Source organism: Temnothorax americanus, unplaced genomic scaffold (genome assembly GCF_048541705.1).
Source record: "Temnothorax americanus isolate GAGA-0224 unplaced genomic scaffold, ASM4854170v1 Scaffold66, whole genome shotgun sequence".
NCBI classification, from domain to species: Eukaryota; Metazoa; Arthropoda; class Insecta; order Hymenoptera; family Formicidae; genus Temnothorax; species Temnothorax americanus.
In genome coordinates this window covers 244,572-265,177 of record NW_027509788.1, presented here as the reverse complement: position 1 = coordinate 265,177, position 20,606 = coordinate 244,572, and the positions used below count along the sequence as shown (strand labels likewise).

The 20,606-nt window shown below is 41.2% G+C and overlaps 1 protein-coding gene across 5 annotated transcripts in view; it reads left to right on the top strand.

Moving 5' to 3' along the window:
- The first annotated feature begins 52 nt into the window (after positions 1-52).
- LOC143905689 (uncharacterized) overlaps positions 53-20,606 on the top strand; it is a 33,668-nt gene continuing 13,114 nt past the window's right edge. The window contains exons 1-11 of one of the 5 annotated variants that reach the window (XM_077421244.1): positions 53-410; positions 2,139-2,289; positions 2,357-2,515; positions 2,644-3,065; positions 3,186-3,663; positions 5,056-5,396; positions 5,485-5,690; positions 5,817-6,102; positions 6,182-6,318; positions 6,454-6,603; positions 8,411-20,202. In XM_077421244.1, the coding sequence (XP_077277370.1) occupies positions 2,167-2,289; positions 2,357-2,515; positions 2,644-3,065; positions 3,186-3,663; positions 5,056-5,396; positions 5,485-5,690; positions 5,817-6,102; positions 6,182-6,318; positions 6,454-6,603; positions 8,411-11,562 (5,454 nt within the window). In that variant the 5' untranslated portion in view covers positions 53-410; positions 2,139-2,166 and the 3' untranslated portion in view covers positions 11,563-20,202. Of the gene's footprint in view, positions 411-436; positions 1,387-2,138; positions 2,290-2,356; positions 2,516-2,643; positions 3,066-3,185; positions 3,664-5,055; positions 5,397-5,481; positions 5,691-5,816; positions 6,103-6,181; positions 6,319-6,453; positions 6,604-8,410; positions 20,203-20,606 lie in introns of those variants that run through there. The other 4 variants (XM_077421241.1, XM_077421245.1, XM_077421242.1 and 1 more) reach the window with 4 other exon arrangements.

The window sequence follows — 20,606 nt, the reverse complement described above, 5'->3', positions numbered from 1 at the left end:
TCTCTCTCTCTCTCTCTCTCTCTCTCTCTCTCTCTCTCTCTCTCTCTCTCTCTCTCTCCTGGTGCTCTCTCGCGCGGCTCGGGGAAAAAAAGGAAAAAAAAAACAAACAAACAAACAAACTCTCGCCCGAGACACTCCGGGGAACCGAGGGAACCCGTTCGCGTGTTCCGCGCGCGCGATCGCGCGCTGGCGTGACGTGACATCATAGCCACTGTCGTCCGCTAACTTGTCAGTCGCTTGCGGGACGCAGAATGACGCAGTAAACGGAGGACAGCGGCAACGGCGGCGGTGGCGCGCGCGCGGAGTGCAGTGACGGGCTCTCTCCTATCTCTCGGCTTCTATCTCTCTCTCTCTCTCTCTTTACTCTCCCCTCGCACAATGATGAAAATACGGTGAAATTTTGCGGTGAAGTAAGTGTGTTATGTATATGTACTATGTACGGTGGGATCGGTCTCTCCGTTCCGTTTCTCGCTTATCGATCACAACGGCCGACGTTCTCGTCGTTCGACAACTAACGAACGTCGAACGAACGCGTGGCGACGATAAGCGAGGATCCCTTTATTCCTCCGACGATTTCCTTACGTCTCCTTCGGCCCTCACCCTCACCCTCGCCCTCGCGCGACCGTTGGTCGAACGACGATTCGCCGTCGCTTTTTTTTTTACGCGGTTGCGTAAACGGCTCCGGAGTCCGGAGTGCGTCGCGAGTGCGTCCGAATCGGTCCGTCCGTTTATTTTCTAATTCGGTTTCACGGTCCTCTTGTTTATAGGGGCGACAAACGACGCGCCATCCGCCCTTTTCTTTCCTTCCTTCCCGTTTCGTGACTTTCCCGTCGATCGTCCCTGAACGCGCGATCCGCGCACCAGCTGTGCGCTCGCGTTGTGCAACACAACGTATCCTTTTCCTCCTCCTCCTCCTCCTCTCTCTCTCTCTCTCTCTCTCTCTCTCTCTCTCTCTCTCTCTCTCTCTCTCTCTCTCTCTCTCTCTCTCTCTCTCTACGACGGCCGACGGCTGGCAAAATAGATTCCCCCTTCCCGCTCGTCCCCTCTCGTCCTGCTCCGTTCGGTTCCCACTTCTCCCACCGTCAGTCGTCAACACACCGCACCACCACCACCACCACCACCACCACCATCACCACCACTACCACCACCACTACCACCACCACCGTCGTACGGACGGGCCGATCCGGCCGATGCGCTTTCCTATACTTTTCGTTAGCGTTGAATAATGCAGCGCGTGACGACGACGCTTCGTGAGACGGTCCGGGATTCAGCGTCGACGACGACGACGACGACGGTGAGGGTGACGATCGCGCGACGACGGCGTCGCGACGTGCGGTGACATCCGCGACTCGCACAGTCGTCGGGACGGTCTACGAACTACGAATGGTGCACCTTGAACATGGGTTCTTTGTCCTCCGCGCGCAATGATTACGCGAACGCCACGATCGACCCTCGTCTCCCGTAACCCTCGCGTGTCGTCGCACGAATTATTTTTCCCCTCGCCCTCCTGGTGAGCGCGCGCGCGGCAGGCGAGGGAGGGCCAGGTTTTATTTTCCTCCCTGACCGTCGTTCGCTCATCTGTTTACGAGACGCGTATCTCGGCAAAAGTACGCGGCGAGTGTTTGTCCTCCTTTGTCTCCGTTCGTCCCTTCGTGTTGCTCGTCGATGTTGTGAACGTCGCACGATATAGCGAACCTTTCCTTTGTACATACATACTAGCGCAGTTCTTGTACATTCTATGGGATTATTTGTTTGTGTCTTGAAGATGTAGTTAACGGAGTTTGAATTTTAATCGGAAAGTTTGTAAATTGTCTTTCGAACGCGACTTTCTAACGTGATTCATCGCGAGCAGAATCGAAATCAAAGTGCGCGACGAAATGCGAAACTCTCGGGTGATGGTCGAAATATTTGAGTTTGAAATAATCTGGCCGTAAATATATTCCATAGATATATTAAATAAGTGTTTTAAGATTTTCTTATCTATAGATAATCTACATAAATATTATCTTCTTAATTTATGCGTTAAGGGAGTTGGTATGTTCTACATCATGATAAAATCTATGAGCTCTTAATGCATAAATTAAAAAGATAGAGCTTCTATATTCTGTATTTCTGTTCTGATTTCGCTGCCTTTACAGGTAGGTAAAATTAATTCGGGAATAAAAAATGTCTGCGGAATCGCCGAGGCGAGGTGTGCATAAAGGAGCTCAAGTCGTTTCACCTCAGCCCATAGTAGATCGATCAATTATCGATAGCGTCGCTGGGATCATCAATGATATAGTACCACAGGTATGCAAGTTGATTAAAATCTTAGTATCATAATACAAGTATTACTATCTTTGTTATTATCTTGCAGGGGTACGCCGGAGTATCCAACTCTGATAATAAGGAAACCATATCATGGGCGCGGTTTGAATACGCGGATATAAATGACCCCGCTTTATATCCCGATTACAATAAAGGTTCCAGTACGCCGCCGTTGTTGTTGGTATTAGGATACACGGTTGGCGTTCAGGTAAATATTATTGCGTTGATTTGAAACACGCTTTTTGAGTTTTCGGTACCTACTTAGCATTGTCCGTTTTTTTCATAAGATTTAAGTTCTCGTTTGATTGTAATAATTACCAATTATCGTAAACGCAGGTATGGCTAATAGCAGCGACGGGAGAGGCAACGGAAGTCCTATCATGGCGACAAGGCGTGGTTCGTACCCTTCGAATTCTACCAAATCCAAAGACTGACGACGAATACGTCGACGAATTCGAAGCGAAACGGCCGATGGTAGCGGTCTGCTCCGAGCCGGATTCGACTCTTCCGGGACCAAAATTTTGCGATGTCAACTTCATCTCCTTGAAAACCGGCGAGCAAGTGCACAGCGTAGGATTCAAGCATCCAGTCTGCGACGTGCTGGCGAACAGGCGGTCTGTGGTCATAACGTTATTAGAAAAAATTGCGGTCTTTGATGCCAGAACATTGCAAAATAATATAACAATCACGACTTGCTATGCCAGCCCTGGCCCAAATCCAAATCCTGTCACTTTAGGAACGCGATGGCTCGCTTACAGGTATGCAACTTTACATACGTTTTGTCTTTTGTTTTCTGATGATTTCAATACTCTCTGCAATACGGTTGTATGTTTTGCGTGTGTTAGATCTGAAATAATTGCTCTTTATGATGTTTGCAGCGAGAAAAAATTAATACCCGCGAGAAGAAGCAGCGGTGGCTGCGAAGGGGAAGGCGTTCAAAGTTACACAGCGACGGTTTTATACGCGGCAAAGTCACTGGGGAAAGGTCTTCGCGGATTAGGTGAAACCGTAGCGTCGAGTCTCACCGGGAATTCGGTGTCACCGATGGCTATCAATAACGCGGGCAATGACGTAACGCAACCGGGCGTCGTTACGATATTAGATCTTCAGGTCGCGAGAGACGAGAAAGAGTTAGATGACTCGAATGCGGATGCCGTAATCGCTCATTTTACCGCTCATAGCGATGCGATCGTTGCCATGACTTTCGACTTGACCGGTGCGTTATTAATGACAGCGGACAAGAGAGGACATGACTTCCACATATTTAGAATCCAGCCGCATCCCGGTGGGCCGACCCTAGCAGCGGTGCATCACCTATATATTTTACATCGTGGCGATACCACCGCGAAAGTACAGGTATACATTCCTACATATTCACTGCTTGCATTTTGTATACATACTTTGCTAAAAAACTTATAAACATAATTTAAAATTGTTATTGATACGATAGCTGTAAGACAATTCACATAATCTACAAAAAATAAAAATTAAACTAACATGTACATTCTACTAATATTATATCAAAATCTTAATATAAATCATTAATCTTATTAATAAATCATAAATCACCAATCTCTTTTGAATTATTAAAACTTAAAATACATATAGGAGGTTTTTTTAAGGACTATACAAAAAGTAGATTCAAGTGGGAAACTCATCGCAGCTTGACGAAATTTGGCAGGAACATTTATATCGGCTTTAGAATCATGCTGAAAAAAGAATTTTGTTGACACTTGTCTGGAACGGAAGTGGTGAAACGCGCAAAAAGAATCGCGAGAAAGACGATAGGTGTAATTGTGAACACCACCAGCGTGAAAAGGTAAAAAAAATCAACTTTCCTGCTATTCGGCAACAATAATTAAATAGGGGGCATTCGCCATATGTACAGGGTGTTTCATGTTAAATCTCACAGGCAAATATCTCGAAAAATGTGAAAGATAAGATGGAACGTTTTAGACAAAAGTTGTAGGCTATCAAAGGGTACAAATAATGATAAAACCAATTTTCGGAAGAATCGATTTTTTTCAGGTCACCTAAAGATTGTCATTTTTTAAAATAGAATTGTATGAATTTTTTATATAATATAATTATTCTACATATAAAAGTATTAAGGTAGAGTTATAAAAAAATTAATAATTTACGAGATATTTTATATTTTATTCTGGCACATTTTGACATGAAGTATAAAATATCTCGTAAACTATTAATTTTTTCATAATTGTACCTTAACACTTTTATGTACAGAACAATAAGATAAATCAGATGGTGTAAAGAAAACACATTGTTGGAAAAAATTGTGTAATTTCCAATATGCAACTAAATGTTTTTTTTTTTTATGGTTTTACCATTATTTGTCCTTCTTAATATCCTACAACTTTTGTTTAAAACGTTTTTCTATATCTTCCATATTTTTCAAGATATTTGTCTGGGGCATTTAAAATGGAACGCCCAGTACACATGTGGCGAATGCTTCCTACTTTATTATTGTTCTCGAATAGCAGGAAAGTTGATTTTTTTTACCTTATCATGCTGGTGCCATTCACAATCACACCTTTCTTGCGATTCGTTTTGCGCGTTCCACCGCTTCCGTTCCAGACGAATGTCAACAAAATTTCTTTCTCCGGCGTGATACTGAAGCCTATGAAAGTTTCTGTCAAATTTCTTTGAGTTGCGATGAGTTTCCCATTTGGGTTTACTTTTTGTATAGTTCTTTACATAAATGTATTTACCGTATGTTTACTGCATTAGGATATGGTATTTTCGAGCGATACACGTTGGGCGGCTATTTCAACCGTGAGAGGTACAACGCATGTTTTTCCCGTCGCGCCTTATGGAGGTCCTGTTGGTGTCAGGACGCATTCCACGCCCAATGTCGTCAACAGACTATCGAGATTCCACAAAAGCGCAGGCTTGACAGACGACGGTACCCGATCCCACTCTCCTGTGTCTCATACGGAATTACCTTTGTCTGTATATCCGTACTCTAATCCTAGACTTCCTCCGTATCCTCATCCGACGATATTGCATCCTCTGTCGCAGATTCGGCAGCCGTCTTCTTTGAATCAGGTCAACAGCTCCACGCAGCCAAGGTAGCTACTGGTTTTGTAGAAAACTAATTTTACGGGAAACAATAAGCTATAAAGGTGTAATTAAAAGATATTGTGTATTTTATAGCAGACCTCAACAAAGGCAACGGTTACATTCTGACGACAATGGATCTTTACCGTTGAAGATCTGTGCGTGTTTCGCTCCGCCGAGAGCTTGGATGTACGCGCAAAGGGAGTCTAGTAGTAAAGTTGTAAAAAGAGCGGTCGATTCTCTGTTTATCATGGCGTGTCATGGAAACATGATACAATACGATTTGGATCCTAAACCAGCTGCTGGTATATCACAGATATAAATGTCTTATTATATATTTTACAAAAGAGAGAATTTAAAGAGAGATTTATCTATATTATTCAAAATTCTTTTTCTGCATGTTACCTAATGCTCGCTTTTACTTGTTTTAGGGGTGCCAAAGGAAAAGGTTTGCGACGACACTACTATTGAATTGGAGGTCGAAGCGAAGGGCCAGTGGCCACTTTGTAGATCCCCTAATTCGTCAGATCTCATCTTACCATTATCTCTGTCGAACCCATTGCTCAGCGTTTCGTTCGCGCCAAAGAACAATCAGAAATTTGACACGGTTGAGGATCGTTGGTTAAGCCAAGTGGAGATCGTGACGCACGCTGGACCACACAGGCGATTGTGGATGGGCCCACAATTTGTTTTTAAGACTTATAACGCACCTAGCGGGTTGGTTTCCTCAAGTCTCACCGATTAATCATGATTTTTCAAATAAAAACGGGATTTAATGAAAATCGATCGTTACTAGTGTTGCTGTCAATCTGGTTGAAGCGGAGGCAGTCGAGATTGGAATCACGGGATCGCGCCCAGCGAGATCGAAGCCCGTTAATATGCCCCATGCGGCGACCAGGCCGTTGATGCCAGTTGTCATCGACGGATCAGGAAGTAAGTGGCGCAATAATTATCGGTAGGCTGTGAGTTACATCGCATATTTTAGTCTTAAGAAGAAAGTAAAATCTATGACATAAGAATAAAATAAATTCATTATTTATAAGAGAGTAAGATCTTTATACTTTGTAGGCAGTTATGAGCAATCACCAAGATTCATGGAAGCTTACGGTGATTCTCTGGACAGCGAAAACGTGGCCGTTGGTAGCTGCGAAAGTCAACTGAGAGAGGATCTCGCGGAGGCTATGCTCGAGATATCAATCGCGTCGCATCGTGCTCCAGGTAAGTGCGCAATTGTGCAACGGAGTTTTACATTTTAGTCGAAGGCACCAAATTTACGAATGCAGATCCGCTTAGCCGCTTAGCAGCGACTAAACATATTTTGTGTAATTTGTATTTACTCGATATACTTTGCTCTATGTGATCTGTACTACAATCTTTATTTCCTAATAATGAATAATTTTGTCAGTGTAGAGGAATAGTTGTGGAAAAGGTATTGGCGGTATTTTATGTTTTTATTTTTATTATTACCTGATTTGTCTGCATTCTACACTACCATGTTGTACAGTCATTGTATTCGTTCTTATGTTTGACAATTGTAAAGTATTTTCACCGAATTTCATTAAACAAATATAATTTTTGACATTGTACATATGATTTCTCGACTCTTGCATATTATATTACACAAGTATATATATATATATAAGTATATATATATATATATATATATATATATATATATATATATAATTAAACATATATCTTGATCTTGAACAAAACTTTTATTCGAAACATTTTTTTATAACTCTATTTAAAAATAATAACAGCGTATATGCTTAAAGACTTGAAAAAAACATACCGTATATGTGTGTGTATCTATACATACTTTTCAAACATATGAATTTAAGCTCGCAAAGCTTGCAGGGTATACAATCTGCGTGAACAGTAACATGATAATTGGCGCGCGTTTTGACATACCGCTTCTTTATCAACAATAACGAGAAACAAATAAATAAAATTCTCGAAAAAAAGAAAAATAATTATGCTTATATCAGCGTTTTTTGCGATGACGTTGTCACGGTATATTACAGAACCTGAGGTGTATTCTAAATAAAAAAAAAAAGATACTCGTAAGCCATTCTTTCCTTTTTCTGTGATATGTTTTCTGAACATGATAAAGGATGAAATCGTTAGCGTTGTAAGTTTGCGTGGACACAGAACTGGCCAGAGGCAGGTATCTCCATTTTGTCCCCGTAACTGTACTATATCCGAGCACTAACAGCAAGATATTTTGTTGACGTCTGCTCTTTGTATCTTTGAAGAAAAAAAATGTCCGACAAATGGTATTACGTCTTTATACTAACCATGTAGATCCATCACATTTTGCTCGAGCTTTTAGCTTTGTGTATATTTTAGAATGAGACTGTTTTGCGATTATGATACGGACGGATGTGTTTCTCTTAAGTTTGTCTTGACTTGACCCCCGCGTTATCGACACGCGCGCGGAGTGTGCAAATCCAGAATTTAATGGGGGGAAAAAACTCGAAAGGATTAGACAATTCCTTTTGCGTTCTTATCCTCGAGACGCTCGAGAATTTGTTTGTCAAGCACCGATTTCTATAGCTACCAGAACTCGCATTACATAGGGTGCGTTCGGGGAGCGCGCTATTAGCGCTATTGCATCATTCTATCTTTATCGCTCATCAAGTGTAGAACAAGAATAGAATAAGCAAATAGCGTTAATAGCGCGCTCCTCGAACGCAGCCACACACTTTCTTTAAATCTGAACGATTCCGCTGTGATTTTTCGTTTACTCGTCAACGAAACTGTACTGGTATATGATATAATCCCGAGTGAGCATGCGAGCGAGCTAATTATCACTGCAAATAAGAAAAGAAGAAAGAGGGCGAAATAAAGAGACAAACTTAAGAGAAAGCGAGAGAGAGAGAGAGAGAGAGAGAGAGAGAGAGAGAGAGAGAGAGAGAGAGAGAGAGAGAGAGAGAGAGAAAGAGAGCGAGCGAGCGAAAGAGACACGCGTGAGCAGCGACTCGTGATATTGATACCTGCCTACGGCTTTTTCTGTTACTAGGGAGGCGTACGGTATTTGAGAGGGTGGGTCAGCCGGTAACTAAAGTCGTCAACCCTCACACCGGCACCGTGATTACCGTGTCGGCCGACGAAGATGAGGACGTTATTAGCTCCATACAGGAGTACGACTCCGCCGCGGAGGAGATCCACGCACCTAGAAGCGTGTGCGCGGAGGAGGGTCCGGCCTCGCTCGGCGCGGCCGACCTCCCGGACGAGCCGGAGAGCCGGGCGCTGAATCGCGAGCTCACCGAGATCTGCGCGGAGATGCGCTTGGCAAGCGAGCCGGCGATCGACAGTGTACCGGACGAGAACATACGCGAGCTGCAGGAACGTCGCGCCCTATGCGCGGAGATGGCGGCCACGACGACGACGACGACGACGTCGATTGACTACGAGAAGGAGGAGGCGTTCCGCGACGTGCCGACGAGTCTCAGCCTGTGCGCCGAACCAGGTGAGATCCCGAGCAGCCCGATGACGCAGGCGAAAGAGAATGCGTTGTGGTGCAGCAAGGAGATATCCGTCGACAGGCGTACCGAGGATTATCGCAACGAGGCTCACGAGAGGCATCTCGCCAAGGCTAAGTACGTCGTCAGCTACGATGATGACAGCGTCACGTTGATGGAGAACAAGACGATGCGAAGCGAGAAGAGTATCGAGATATCGCAGCCGAGTGTAGATGAGAAAATCAAGAAACCTATCGCAAGAAAAGCCGTCATTGATTGCGAAAAAACGTCGAATTTCAGGATTCCGCATAAACGTCCGATTGAACAGCGGTTGACACGTGCGGAAAAGTACGTCGTCAAAGAGGACGAGGCCGTCGTCTTCGAGGACGCGCGATGCGTCAATGCGGATTCGGCGATGAGTATTGGTGCAAAGAAAGAGGATAATGACGTCAATAAAAAAAGAGTTGAGGGCGCGAAAGATACCAAGATAGCGAGAGACAAATATGAGGTGATACGAAAGAATGACGAATGGAAAAGCCGCGCTTCTCCGCGGGAATACCCTGGCAAGGATCGAGTTACGCTCGAAGACAAAGAGATTAAACGCGCGAAAGAGGTATCTTCTATCAACCTGTCCGAGTCGACGGAACCGATCGCCGACGTAATCGTGAAGAGAGGAAACCCCATTAAGCCCCCGTTGGATGTGGAGAAAGCAAGATTACTGTCTAGTCACGATGACGGAGATGAGGACGACGGCGAATTGTCGCCGTTGGATCCGCCGCCACTCGATGATTTCAGCTCCATCGAGTATCACATGGTGGAGCCGTGCAATCTCGGCAGAGACGCCGCCTCTACGTCTACCCAATCCGATGACGACATCGAGCATATTTACGCGTCTGAGGTGATGCAGATGCGGACGAAAGTTGATACGGGCGGCGGCAGATGCAGAGACGCAGGTGCGACCGTTAACACGATCGCGCAATTTTCCTCTCCCGTAGTGCGACGGAAAAGCAGTAAGAGCACGATCTCGGACGATGATCTGGAGTATATACACAGTGTCGAGCTCGGCTTCGAGTCCACGAGCTCGGAACGGGGTGACGTCAGCGCGATGAAATCCTTTACAAAGGCAAGCAATGACAGTTGCCCACGTAGAAGGCACAGCAGACACACATTGTCCTCCGACGACGATCTGGAGCACGTTCAGCTCTCGGAGGTCCGCGAGTTAGAACTTGATGCGGTGGCGAGATTATCGCAGAGAGACTTTCCGCAGGCGACTCAGGAAACGACGTTGGCGGAGCAGCAAGGAGCAACGAAGCCTAGATCTGGCAAGAAACGAAAGGATATTATGGTGATTGACAAGAACGAGGCGGAGGTCGCGGAGGTCACTGTGATATACGACCCACTACAGGAGGTCTGGCCCAAGTCGGAGGAGACCGATAGATGCAGTTTCACCGACTACTTTAAGGACAAGTCAGAGGGGCCGTATCCGAGCCCTACGAAAAGGGCGAAGAATCGCGGTTCGAAGATGATGAACTTATCATCCTCGCTGCTACCTGCCAAGCGGGCTTCTCAGACTCCCGACAGCGACATTGTCGAGATTATCGATCTCGACGCGATGCAGAAGGCCGACGTGGATGCCGATGCGACGCCAGAGTGCAAGATCCTACCTGTCGTCGCTGGGACGCGTCCTCGGAAGTCTCGCAAGAGCAAACGGTTGCAGTCGGACGGCCAGTCGCAGGAGACCAGCTCAACGGAGCTTTCTCTCTCCACCCCTTTGCCTTCGTTCCGTTCTTCCAAAGTGAGAATGGCGGAATTGCAGGAAGCCGTGCGGGAGGAGCCATTCGCAGAGTTTGACTCCAAGGATCAAGGGTTGAAAGCTCAAGCCTCACCTTTGGCAGATATATCCTGGAGCTCTATCGTCAAAAAGAGCATTTCCCCTTCTTTGGATTCGCAGGAAGCCCGCAAGGACACGGATCTTGAGCCGTTGATAGAGGTGGAGGAGAAACCAGAAGCCGGCAAACAAGCGAGAAAGCTGGAGAAAGCGGAATTCTGCGACGGGGACGATTCCACGTTCTTCGAATCCGCGGGACATGCGACGCGCGAACGCGAGAGTACACGACGACGAGCCTGCAGAACTAAGGAGGCAGAGGAGGAGGAGGAGGAGAAGGAGAAGGAGAAGGAGAAGGAGTGTCTCTTCGGTGAGAAGGATAACGTCAATGTAACGGAGACGGCAACGACGACGGTGGAAGAGAGTATTCTCGTAGACCTTCACCCACCGGTAGTAGAAGAGTCTCGCGCGGACAAGGATATCGCGCGCGTCACGACTGTTATGGCGCGAGCTAAGATCTCTCGGGACAAGGGGGATAATAAAGCGACGGAGGGCTGTCCTCTCCTCGCTCCGGAAGTACGATCCATCGTCGACGAGACACGTCGAGGTAACGTGGCTGCCGAGAGGAGAGAATCGCAAAGAGAATCTTCTTTGCAGCTTCAGCCGACGCGACAGCAGGTGGAGAGCGGTGGCGGTGACGGCAGCGGCGATGGCACTACCGGTGCGTCCGAGCGGTGCAATCCGGCTTCCTCGAAGATGTTCCCGGAATCTACGGATCACGGGCCCACCGAGAAGCGGAACGAAGCGGAGCGCGAGGTGCCCAGCGAGCACTCGACTGCTGCCAAGAAAGCGAACAACAGATCTAAGAGGAAAAAGCGCAGATGAGTAGAGGATTGCTGCATGGACGTGCCTAGGGCCAGCCTTGCCCTCTACATACTCCTAATGCAAGTGACAGGAGTAGATTAGCGTTCATATGTAAGGGAGTGAGGCCACACATCCAAATTGGACCGCTCCTGTGCGACCTTGAAGAGCTACTTTGCATCGGGTAGCGCTGATCGGCGTGCATCTCGCTATAATGACGATAGGCTCATCTTTCTTTCATCTAATTTGCTATTGATATTTCTAGAATTCGTTCCTGACGTGAAAATTAATTATTCGAGATGACTGCGACCGAACGGAAAATCTGTAAGATCGGAAACGTGTCGCCATGTACGTGCGAAACTATTGTCATCTATTTCAAAATCACGTTTTTTTTGTGGCCCTATCTTCGTTTCGAGTCTTATCAATTAGTAGTTATGTCAATCGCAAAAGTACGCGCGCGAGCAGATACTGTGCTCGGGCAATATAGTGGGCAAGGTTGTGTTCTAGCAGATGTTATTAAACGCTTCGACGTTAGTTTTAACGGGGTAGAACTAACATTGAAGGGAACTCCCAGAACAGGATCGCGTTTCGCCATCCGAAAAACACCCGTGTAGCAATTTTGATTTGACTGCCTTAGATTGTAAATGGTGCGATAGAGTTTGGATTCAACTTGGTGCAAACGTGCGTGTATCTATATGTTGTTTGCCCATTATCGATAACATAATTGTTTGGTGCAATTAACGTGACTTGACGATCGCTTTCGGCCATTAGGTGTTCATTTGCGGGATTTACCCTTTTAGTCCTATTCTGAGTGACGATCATCGTCCAGTATGCAATAGGCCATATTTCTTCGTTGTAGTACAAAATATTATCATTAGATTCATCCAGTTTTTGTTTACTGCCGCAGATTATGCTTCTCGTCGAGCGATGACAGTATACCGAGGGGAATTACTATGAAATTGAAAAGATTTTCGATCATAATACTTTGTACAGTTTAGAATGTCTACAATCGGAAACTGATTACTTAGCTGTATATATTGTCTTCGTGCACTTTTGTATAATGCCTATTTGTTTTCGAGGAGATTTAGAGGAGGACTCTATATATCATTCATCATTTATTTTATACACATACAAACAAGTATTCCCTGACGAATTGTTGACGAAATAATATTAATAATAGTAGTAATAGTGTAATAGGAGAGGGATAGTAAGAGATCCGTTTGTGCGCTATGAATCTGTTATCTGAATACGACGTATTTTACATAATACCTCGAACGCGTTCATCTTTGCACAAACCACGCCTGTTCAAACGTTCACGCCAGTATTGCTTTATTTCAAATTTAAACACAGCTGAATATTGGAATCTGATTGAACATAAACTGCGTCCAGAATTGGGCAGCTTAGGCAATGCGTATCTACACAGTGCGAGCATCACAAGACCGACGTTGATATGACGTGAAGGATAAAAAGTCTCTCAATACTTTTTTTTAAATAACATGTGATTCCGGACACGATTCGATCTATATCGAGATCGTCTTCAGTCCAACTAAATTTCGTTTTCTCGTCTCAATTTTCTTTTCCTAAATTTCATTTTTTTGTTTCTTTAGAAAGAGAAACACTACATGCCTAATACAAGAAAAATTTAATGGTTTTGTTATTTTGATTAGTTGACTTTTTAGGATTATTATTATGTTTTCTAGCTTGTTAACTTTTATATTGATTTGCGTATTTTCTTCTTGCAAAGTTGTTAATTTATATAATTTATTTAACGTATGTTGTGCTAATTAATTATGGAAATGTAAGAAATCGTGTAGTATGCAGCCCGATACATACTATCGGTCCGCTCACAGTCTGTTCACACTCCGCTCACGGTTTAATCAAATATTCTTTCATTGCAGTTTGTAATATACAGTGTATCCACACTATGGATAACGCTCAAGTTTTAGTTCGCTCCAGCAACGATCGATTCGAAAGAATATTTTACTTGAGCGTGATCGAACTTGATCGGACCTGCACCGATAGCGTGAACAGTTGATTTCAATCCACCGTCAGTTCTCACAATCAGTCAATCATTTCGAAAGTACCTGCACTTATTCGAAAATATTTAACAAATTTATCTTCATCACCTACTAAATAGGGATATAATGTAAAATATTCTCCTTTAGTTTTTTTATTGATCAAACTAGGATAAACCCACATTGATCTTTTTCTTATTTTTCTTTCTGTTTTACTCTCTTCACTTTCCTTATCTTCATCGTTTAGTGCTACAGCAATTATTACTAATTTTTCATCAGAAAATAGCGACATTTTTACAACAAACTTTATAACAGGGAAGGTTAAAACACACAATCTAAGATTGGATCGAAAACGAATCGCGTGACTCGATAGTGTGAATACTCTATAGGATTATGATCGGACAGTGAGCGGACCGTGAACAGAGTGTGAACGGACCCATAGTATGTATCGACCCATCGATCTGATTTGGTGCAATCATATTGTTAACACCGGTCGAACTTATTATTGAAACTCATCGGCTGAAACTACCTACATATTGTCCGATACAAATATAAATACAAGCTACGCACGTCTAGAATTCACATCATTAATGTTAACGTAATCGCAATTTCCTAGTATACAGATGTTCGCAAATTCAGTATAATCAGTTGTGTTGAAAATATCAATATTGTGTCGCAAAATTTAAATTATTCACAAATCGCAGAATCATATATTTTTTTACTGCTTAATATATTATCCTCTTCACCTTTTTTATTCTTTAGTGAGATATCGCCTGCAATTTATCTTCAAACTTAGATTCTTTACAAATTCGAATTGGAGAGTTGATTATATTCTTAATTATTTGGATATTTTCGTTTTTGAGTCTTAATCCTTTTATTAGTATCTCGCACATTTGGGTGTGTAAAATAAATTTTTAGGCTCTTTAAAGGGAAGGGTCGAAAGATTTTTTCTTATTTAAAAATGCTAGTTTGATTTTCCCGTATATTTTGAGCTAAAAATAAAATAATTGTTGGGGATATATATATATATATATAAGCATAAAGAGATTGAATATATAATTCTTGGACGGATTAAAGTAATGCGTCCGCACAAATTTTAAACAAAATTTTTAAATTAAGTTATTATTAAACTGTATTCTTAAAAGTAAAAACTATTATTAAAAATTATGATTTTACTAAAAGTTACAAACATTCAAAGTTATAAAAAGAACTGATTTTTTCAAATTATAATTAAAATTTAAAAAGATTATTTATTTAGAAGAAAAGGGTGATCAAGGTATAGTCAATTACATGAGAAAAAGAATAAAAGAGAAGATGATTCGAATACATTATCCGAATGATGAGAAAAAAGAACATGAAGATAGGTAGTTTTGTTCTATGATTCTACAATGCATCCTCTCCCTTAGTTTAAATTAAATTATTTATATTTTAATTATTTAAAATTTAAATTAAGTAAAAAATTAAAGTATTCCGAGTTATCTGACTATCAATGGCTTGTATCAATTTTAGAGTTAAAGCCTTAAAATACTCAACTTTAAATTACAAAGCAGATATAAATCCGATTTAGTGCTTAAAAATCAAATCGAAAATTAAGGGCACATTTTTTTAACTTGAAATTATTAAGGAAAAAACATATTCAAAGATTAACAATTTTATAGATTTTATAAGATAGATCGAAAAATTTTACGATATAAAATACATTACATAAATGATGTATAAATAATAACGGAAGGATTAATTGGAACTTTTGATTAAAACTTATTGTTTACATATGTATGAAAATTTGAAACCTAGAGATTCATCAATTGATCTTTCATTAAGAGATACATGCAAATTATTTATTATTTATTATTTTGTTATTTTTATACCCTATTTTATTTTACTCTCTACGATTATATCATCAACAAGAAATATCGAAATGCTTAGCGTCCGATGAGATTTCATCGTTTAAGAATTACATTCTTGGATATAGAGTTGTACATATGTATAACAAAATTTACACTTTCAAAGATACTCGAATCGAAAAAAAATGTTCCCTTAATTTCAACGATTACCTCTCGCGTATATCGCTGTTTATTTTGCTTTACCTTCTTTCCGCGGCAGTTAACACTTATCCCTTTCTCTAGTCCTTTTCTATCTTTCCTAGCTTTTTCGCATTTTCAAAATGTCGAAGTGGCCTATGCAGGCGTGTGCTTGATGTGTAAAAATTTCAAAGTCTTTTCGAGTGTTACACGTGAGGTAGAAAAGTGAGGAGAAAAGTAAAAAAAAGCGTGCAAAAACGTGTTCAACGTTGCCGATGGTGACGCATAAAAAAATGTATGTGTGCGTGCGTGGTAGATATAATTACATTTCTTGTATATCGTAACTAGTAAAAGAAAAAAAAGAGAAATGGATATCGTGTGCGAGAATCGAGAAAAATAATGATATATACTCAGAATAAACTCAGTAGCTTCGTGACAGCGGTTCTCTGTAGTTGTAACTGCTGCACAATGTAGAGAAACTGCAAGTGGGAAAAGTATGTTGAGAGGCGAATCTTTTTATTGACTCGGAGATCAATCATAAAATCTATTTTAGGTAAGAACGGGGAGAATAAAAGGTGAATCATGCAGGGTCTTGCAGACTTGATTATCGTCAGATTAATTACCGACATTGGAATAACGTTTATTTCTTTCAGGGGAAAAACCGCCGATAGAAAAGTCGACTGCTCCATTGCTACTGCAAATATATGTTATAAATACAGAGTGCAGGATAGTTTACCGAGTACAGTACAATCGCCTTACGAACTAAATTACGAAGAAGAAAGGAGAGAGAGGAACATCTGAGTAGGATAATTGAGTCAGTGCCAGCCATAGAATAAATATCCATTTAATGCTTGCCGATGCGAACAATTATGTGAATGTACTGAGAATACTGTATCTTTGAACGAGATGGCACACACGAAAAAAGAAGATATATTAACAGCATTAGCTAACAGCTAATTGAAAATAATCTTTTAAAAGTCATTTATTAAATTAACTACTGTTATTGGACAGTATTAATGAAATAAATGACACTCTATTAAATTAAATGTATATTAGCTTGTTTGTTTTAATATTAATACTGTTAATGAATTAACAAGATTATTTTTAATTGGACTGCTGTTAGCTGATGATGTTAATACATCATTTTTTTTCACGTACTAAATATTGCGTCACATCACGGCTCGCGCTGGCCTAAATATCCTTGTTTAATTTCTCCAAAGCTTTCAGTTTACTCAACGAGCAGCGAAACGTTAACGCAATTCACCTTGTATATTCCCCGCGTTGTTTCACGCGAAGTTTCACGAAGAAAATTCTTCGTCAGACTGTGATGTCCCCTCAGTTGGTAGTGATCTCGATCCAAGCGGCATTAGATATTTTATGCGTACGTACAACTTGATGGCATAATACGTTGATCTAATCGAAACTCGTCCCTCGTTTGATCTTCGTCGCGATTATTATTCTATCTATATATCGTTACATGCGGGCATGTATTACGCGAAAGGAGAAAAGAGAGAGAGAGAGAGGAAGTAAAAAACTTATGATTTAATAACAAATCACTGGGTGCAATGCGTGTTGATACTGGGATGTATGTGATGATGTGTGGGTATGGCGTGCGGAGAGACGCCGAATATAATTGGTCACAAGCAAATGCATCGTATCACGCTCTACATAGAATATTTCACTCCCCCTGACTCTTGTTAGCGAATTGCGATGTTCAACGAGAGAATGAAGGTGAAACTCATCGCTCCGTTATCGCCGCAATTCGAGCGTTCTTCGTGTGTTTCTCCATTTACCTTTCAGCCGTATACACGGTGGGGAAAAAACTTCGAAATAATCATTGATAACGTCCAAATTACAATGCGCACTTTATACACAATCATTCTCGAGTCCTCGATAATATTTTGACTTTTCTCGAGACAAGAGTATCGTATCATTTTTCAGAGCCAATCTTCGTGTAGATATTACTTATTGTAATACCGTAGATATGTGTATGTACTAATTTATAGAGAGTTGCGCTAGAAACACTTAGGCCACGTTGCATCGAGAGTCATTAAAAACGAGATTCCTGGATTAGCGATTCGCGCGAGATTGTCTTTTCTTAAATTATTAATCCTACTTGTAGACAAAAGATTAACCAGGATTTTTTAATGCTAATTAATGCGGCGTTGGTGCAACCGGGCCTAAACGTGTGGAAGATTAATAATTAACGATGACAGAAACCCTTGGGCGCCGAATTTATTTATAATTTTAAGCGATTTTCTTTTTCTGTGTATAGCGAGTTACAATGTTTACCTGTGTATTTACCTGAATAGAGTTAAGTAAGTAAGATCAATTAATCGGTACTTCTTCACACAGAGGTATTCTTCTACAAAAAGAGAAAGAAATAAGAGAAAACTGACCGATACATTATCTGTCGCGATACGTCGAATTTCGCAATAAACCTTTCGGCTAACATTGGTTACGATCTGTATGTACAGTGGCAATTAAAATGGCACAGTATTCCTCAATATAGATTTACCATAAGACAATCTACTAATAAACTAGCAACGACAAACAAACAAAGAGAATTACGATGAGAATCAATCGTCGATCTTAAAAAGGGATGGGTGAGCGCTTTCATTTGAATAACGATAAATATATCGTTTCCATTTGTTAGTCATTGCTTTTGCAGTCTCTCGGCTAAATTGTCTATCTCTCTTAATTGATGATTTGTCCTTCATCATTGTCAGACAAGTAATCTTTGATTGCTCGAAGTAACTACGTCGCAAATAGAATAAATGACTATATTTTTATGTGATTACATCTTGCGAATCTCTCAAGTTATCGGGACATAATATCTCATCTTGGAATAACGTTTCTTGGTCAATTTGGAATGTAAACCGCGAGTTTTTCTGAACTAAATCAGTGAATCATATACAATATCGAATATATATGAAATTTTAAATTAAAATTTAATTGATTAAACACTAAACGTTAAGAACTGACGTCGCTCATAACGAAACTTTCGAGTAAAGTTTTTTTCTGTATGTGTCAAACGTTTTTTTTTTTAATGAACGCTTGGCTTAAGATCGACGATATGAACTTTCCGCCACTGTATGTCTTATATCGTTGCGAAGAAGGCAATAATCGTGAAAAGATTCGCGTGAATGTGTCGTGCAGTGACTGCCTTCGCCGATATGCAAATGTAACGCCGTTACGAGCTCTCTCGGCGGCCGATAGATTAATCATCGATTTTACTTTCGTATTTATTCGTACGACTTAGGACGCTCTACTTCCCTCCGCTGAGCTTTAGCTTGTAGATCCGTTTAGCATGCTTGATGTAAAGAATTTTGTCAGTCTCGTTCGTTGGCCTTTTATCTCATTCTCGTAAATGATTCTGACTGCGGGCCACTCGGAAGCGGCCGTTGAATGTAAAAAAAAATGTGTACGACGTGTTCGCTTGTGTGATGTTACAATGCCAAAGTCTGGACAAGCCTGTTACATTACTTTAATTTACTCGGTGTAAGTCTATTGACTTGTTCTTTGGATGTGCAATGAGAAAAGGTGACGCTCGGATGGAATCGAGAAGGATAAAATATTAACGCCAAAAAGATACATTTTCTTGCTGACGTAACACAAAAGTAAACTCGTGTTAATTAATTGTCTCAGTCCGTTTAATCAATCTGAGCAATATTTTCTCAGTGCACAACAACGGTGCTCAGTATTATTTTCTTTATGAATCGCTGTACAATTTTTAACCACACTCTATTTATTCGCAACCGATGAATGACGACTGACTCCTGTGCGAACTGCAAAAACAATTTAAATGTACTCTCGTTGCCGCACGTGCGTAATACATATTGCGTTTTGCGAAAAGAAGTGTCGCGGATCGAAGAGCGCTTTTGAATGATCAAACTAACCAAGTTGTGGTTTATTCGCGGGATTTTGTTTCACGATTTCCTAATTTTACTCGTCGATAAACAACAAGTTAAATAGAAATCTTAGGATCTTCTTGTTCATAATCTTTTCGTCGAGTCGCGACACTCTTCTTCTCATGAGATAAAAGCCGATTCCATACGCGAATATGTTCGTGAAATATTTCTGACGTAGCAACTCGTCTACTAAATATAGGGAACACTCAGGAACGCACTTTCGATGTTGATTCAAAATTGGGAATATCGACTTTACTCGAGGGTTCTCAACGATCCAAATGGTTGATAGTTAAAATGAATTAAAAGGACACTTTTCTCCCGTTTACATTCGGCGACGTTGAGCTGCGCGTGTCGCTCGATATGATCTCAATTAATTAATTTACCGAGGGAGAATCGTCCACGAGAACGAGAAAAAAGGAAGCGAACAGGGCGCGACGCTGTTTTCTTTCACGGTGTAAAATTGATTGTGGCGGAAATACGCCGGAATGTATTGTAAAATGCACACTAACGACATTAATGATTGTAATGACAAATGTACAAAAAAACGACAGGCAAAAAAAAACAAAACAATATTTATGTCCGACACGCGCGAAGACATCGTGCGAGATGTTAGCTCGCGGAAGAGACGCCTCACACCACGAGCGGTTGCTAATGCATAAGGAAAAAAAAAGACAAAAACGACAAAACGAAAATAAAAGTATACAGCCATACCGCATACGCATGCTATTTTTCTTGAAAAGTTTCTCGTCCTCTTAACTACGACTTATGATATATAATATACTTGTGGATCTGTATTTGCGTCGTGCATCTAACGATTGTAAGTTTGACTTTTTAGGAACAGTCTGAGAATTCATGGAGCACTTCGATGCAGATCAAATGTAATAAATGCGTAAATCTATATGTATATAATTAGATTTAATTAAAATAATGATAAATTATTTTATATACAGATTCTATTTTAAATAGTCAAGCCAAATATCTCGAAAACTGAGGCCGGCAAGTAAAAATGTTTTAGACAAAAGTTGTATGATTCGGAGAAAGAATAATGATAAAATCAATTTTTGAAAAAATCGATTTTTTAAGTCGTACAAAGGTAATTGCCATTTTTTAAAATAGAATTG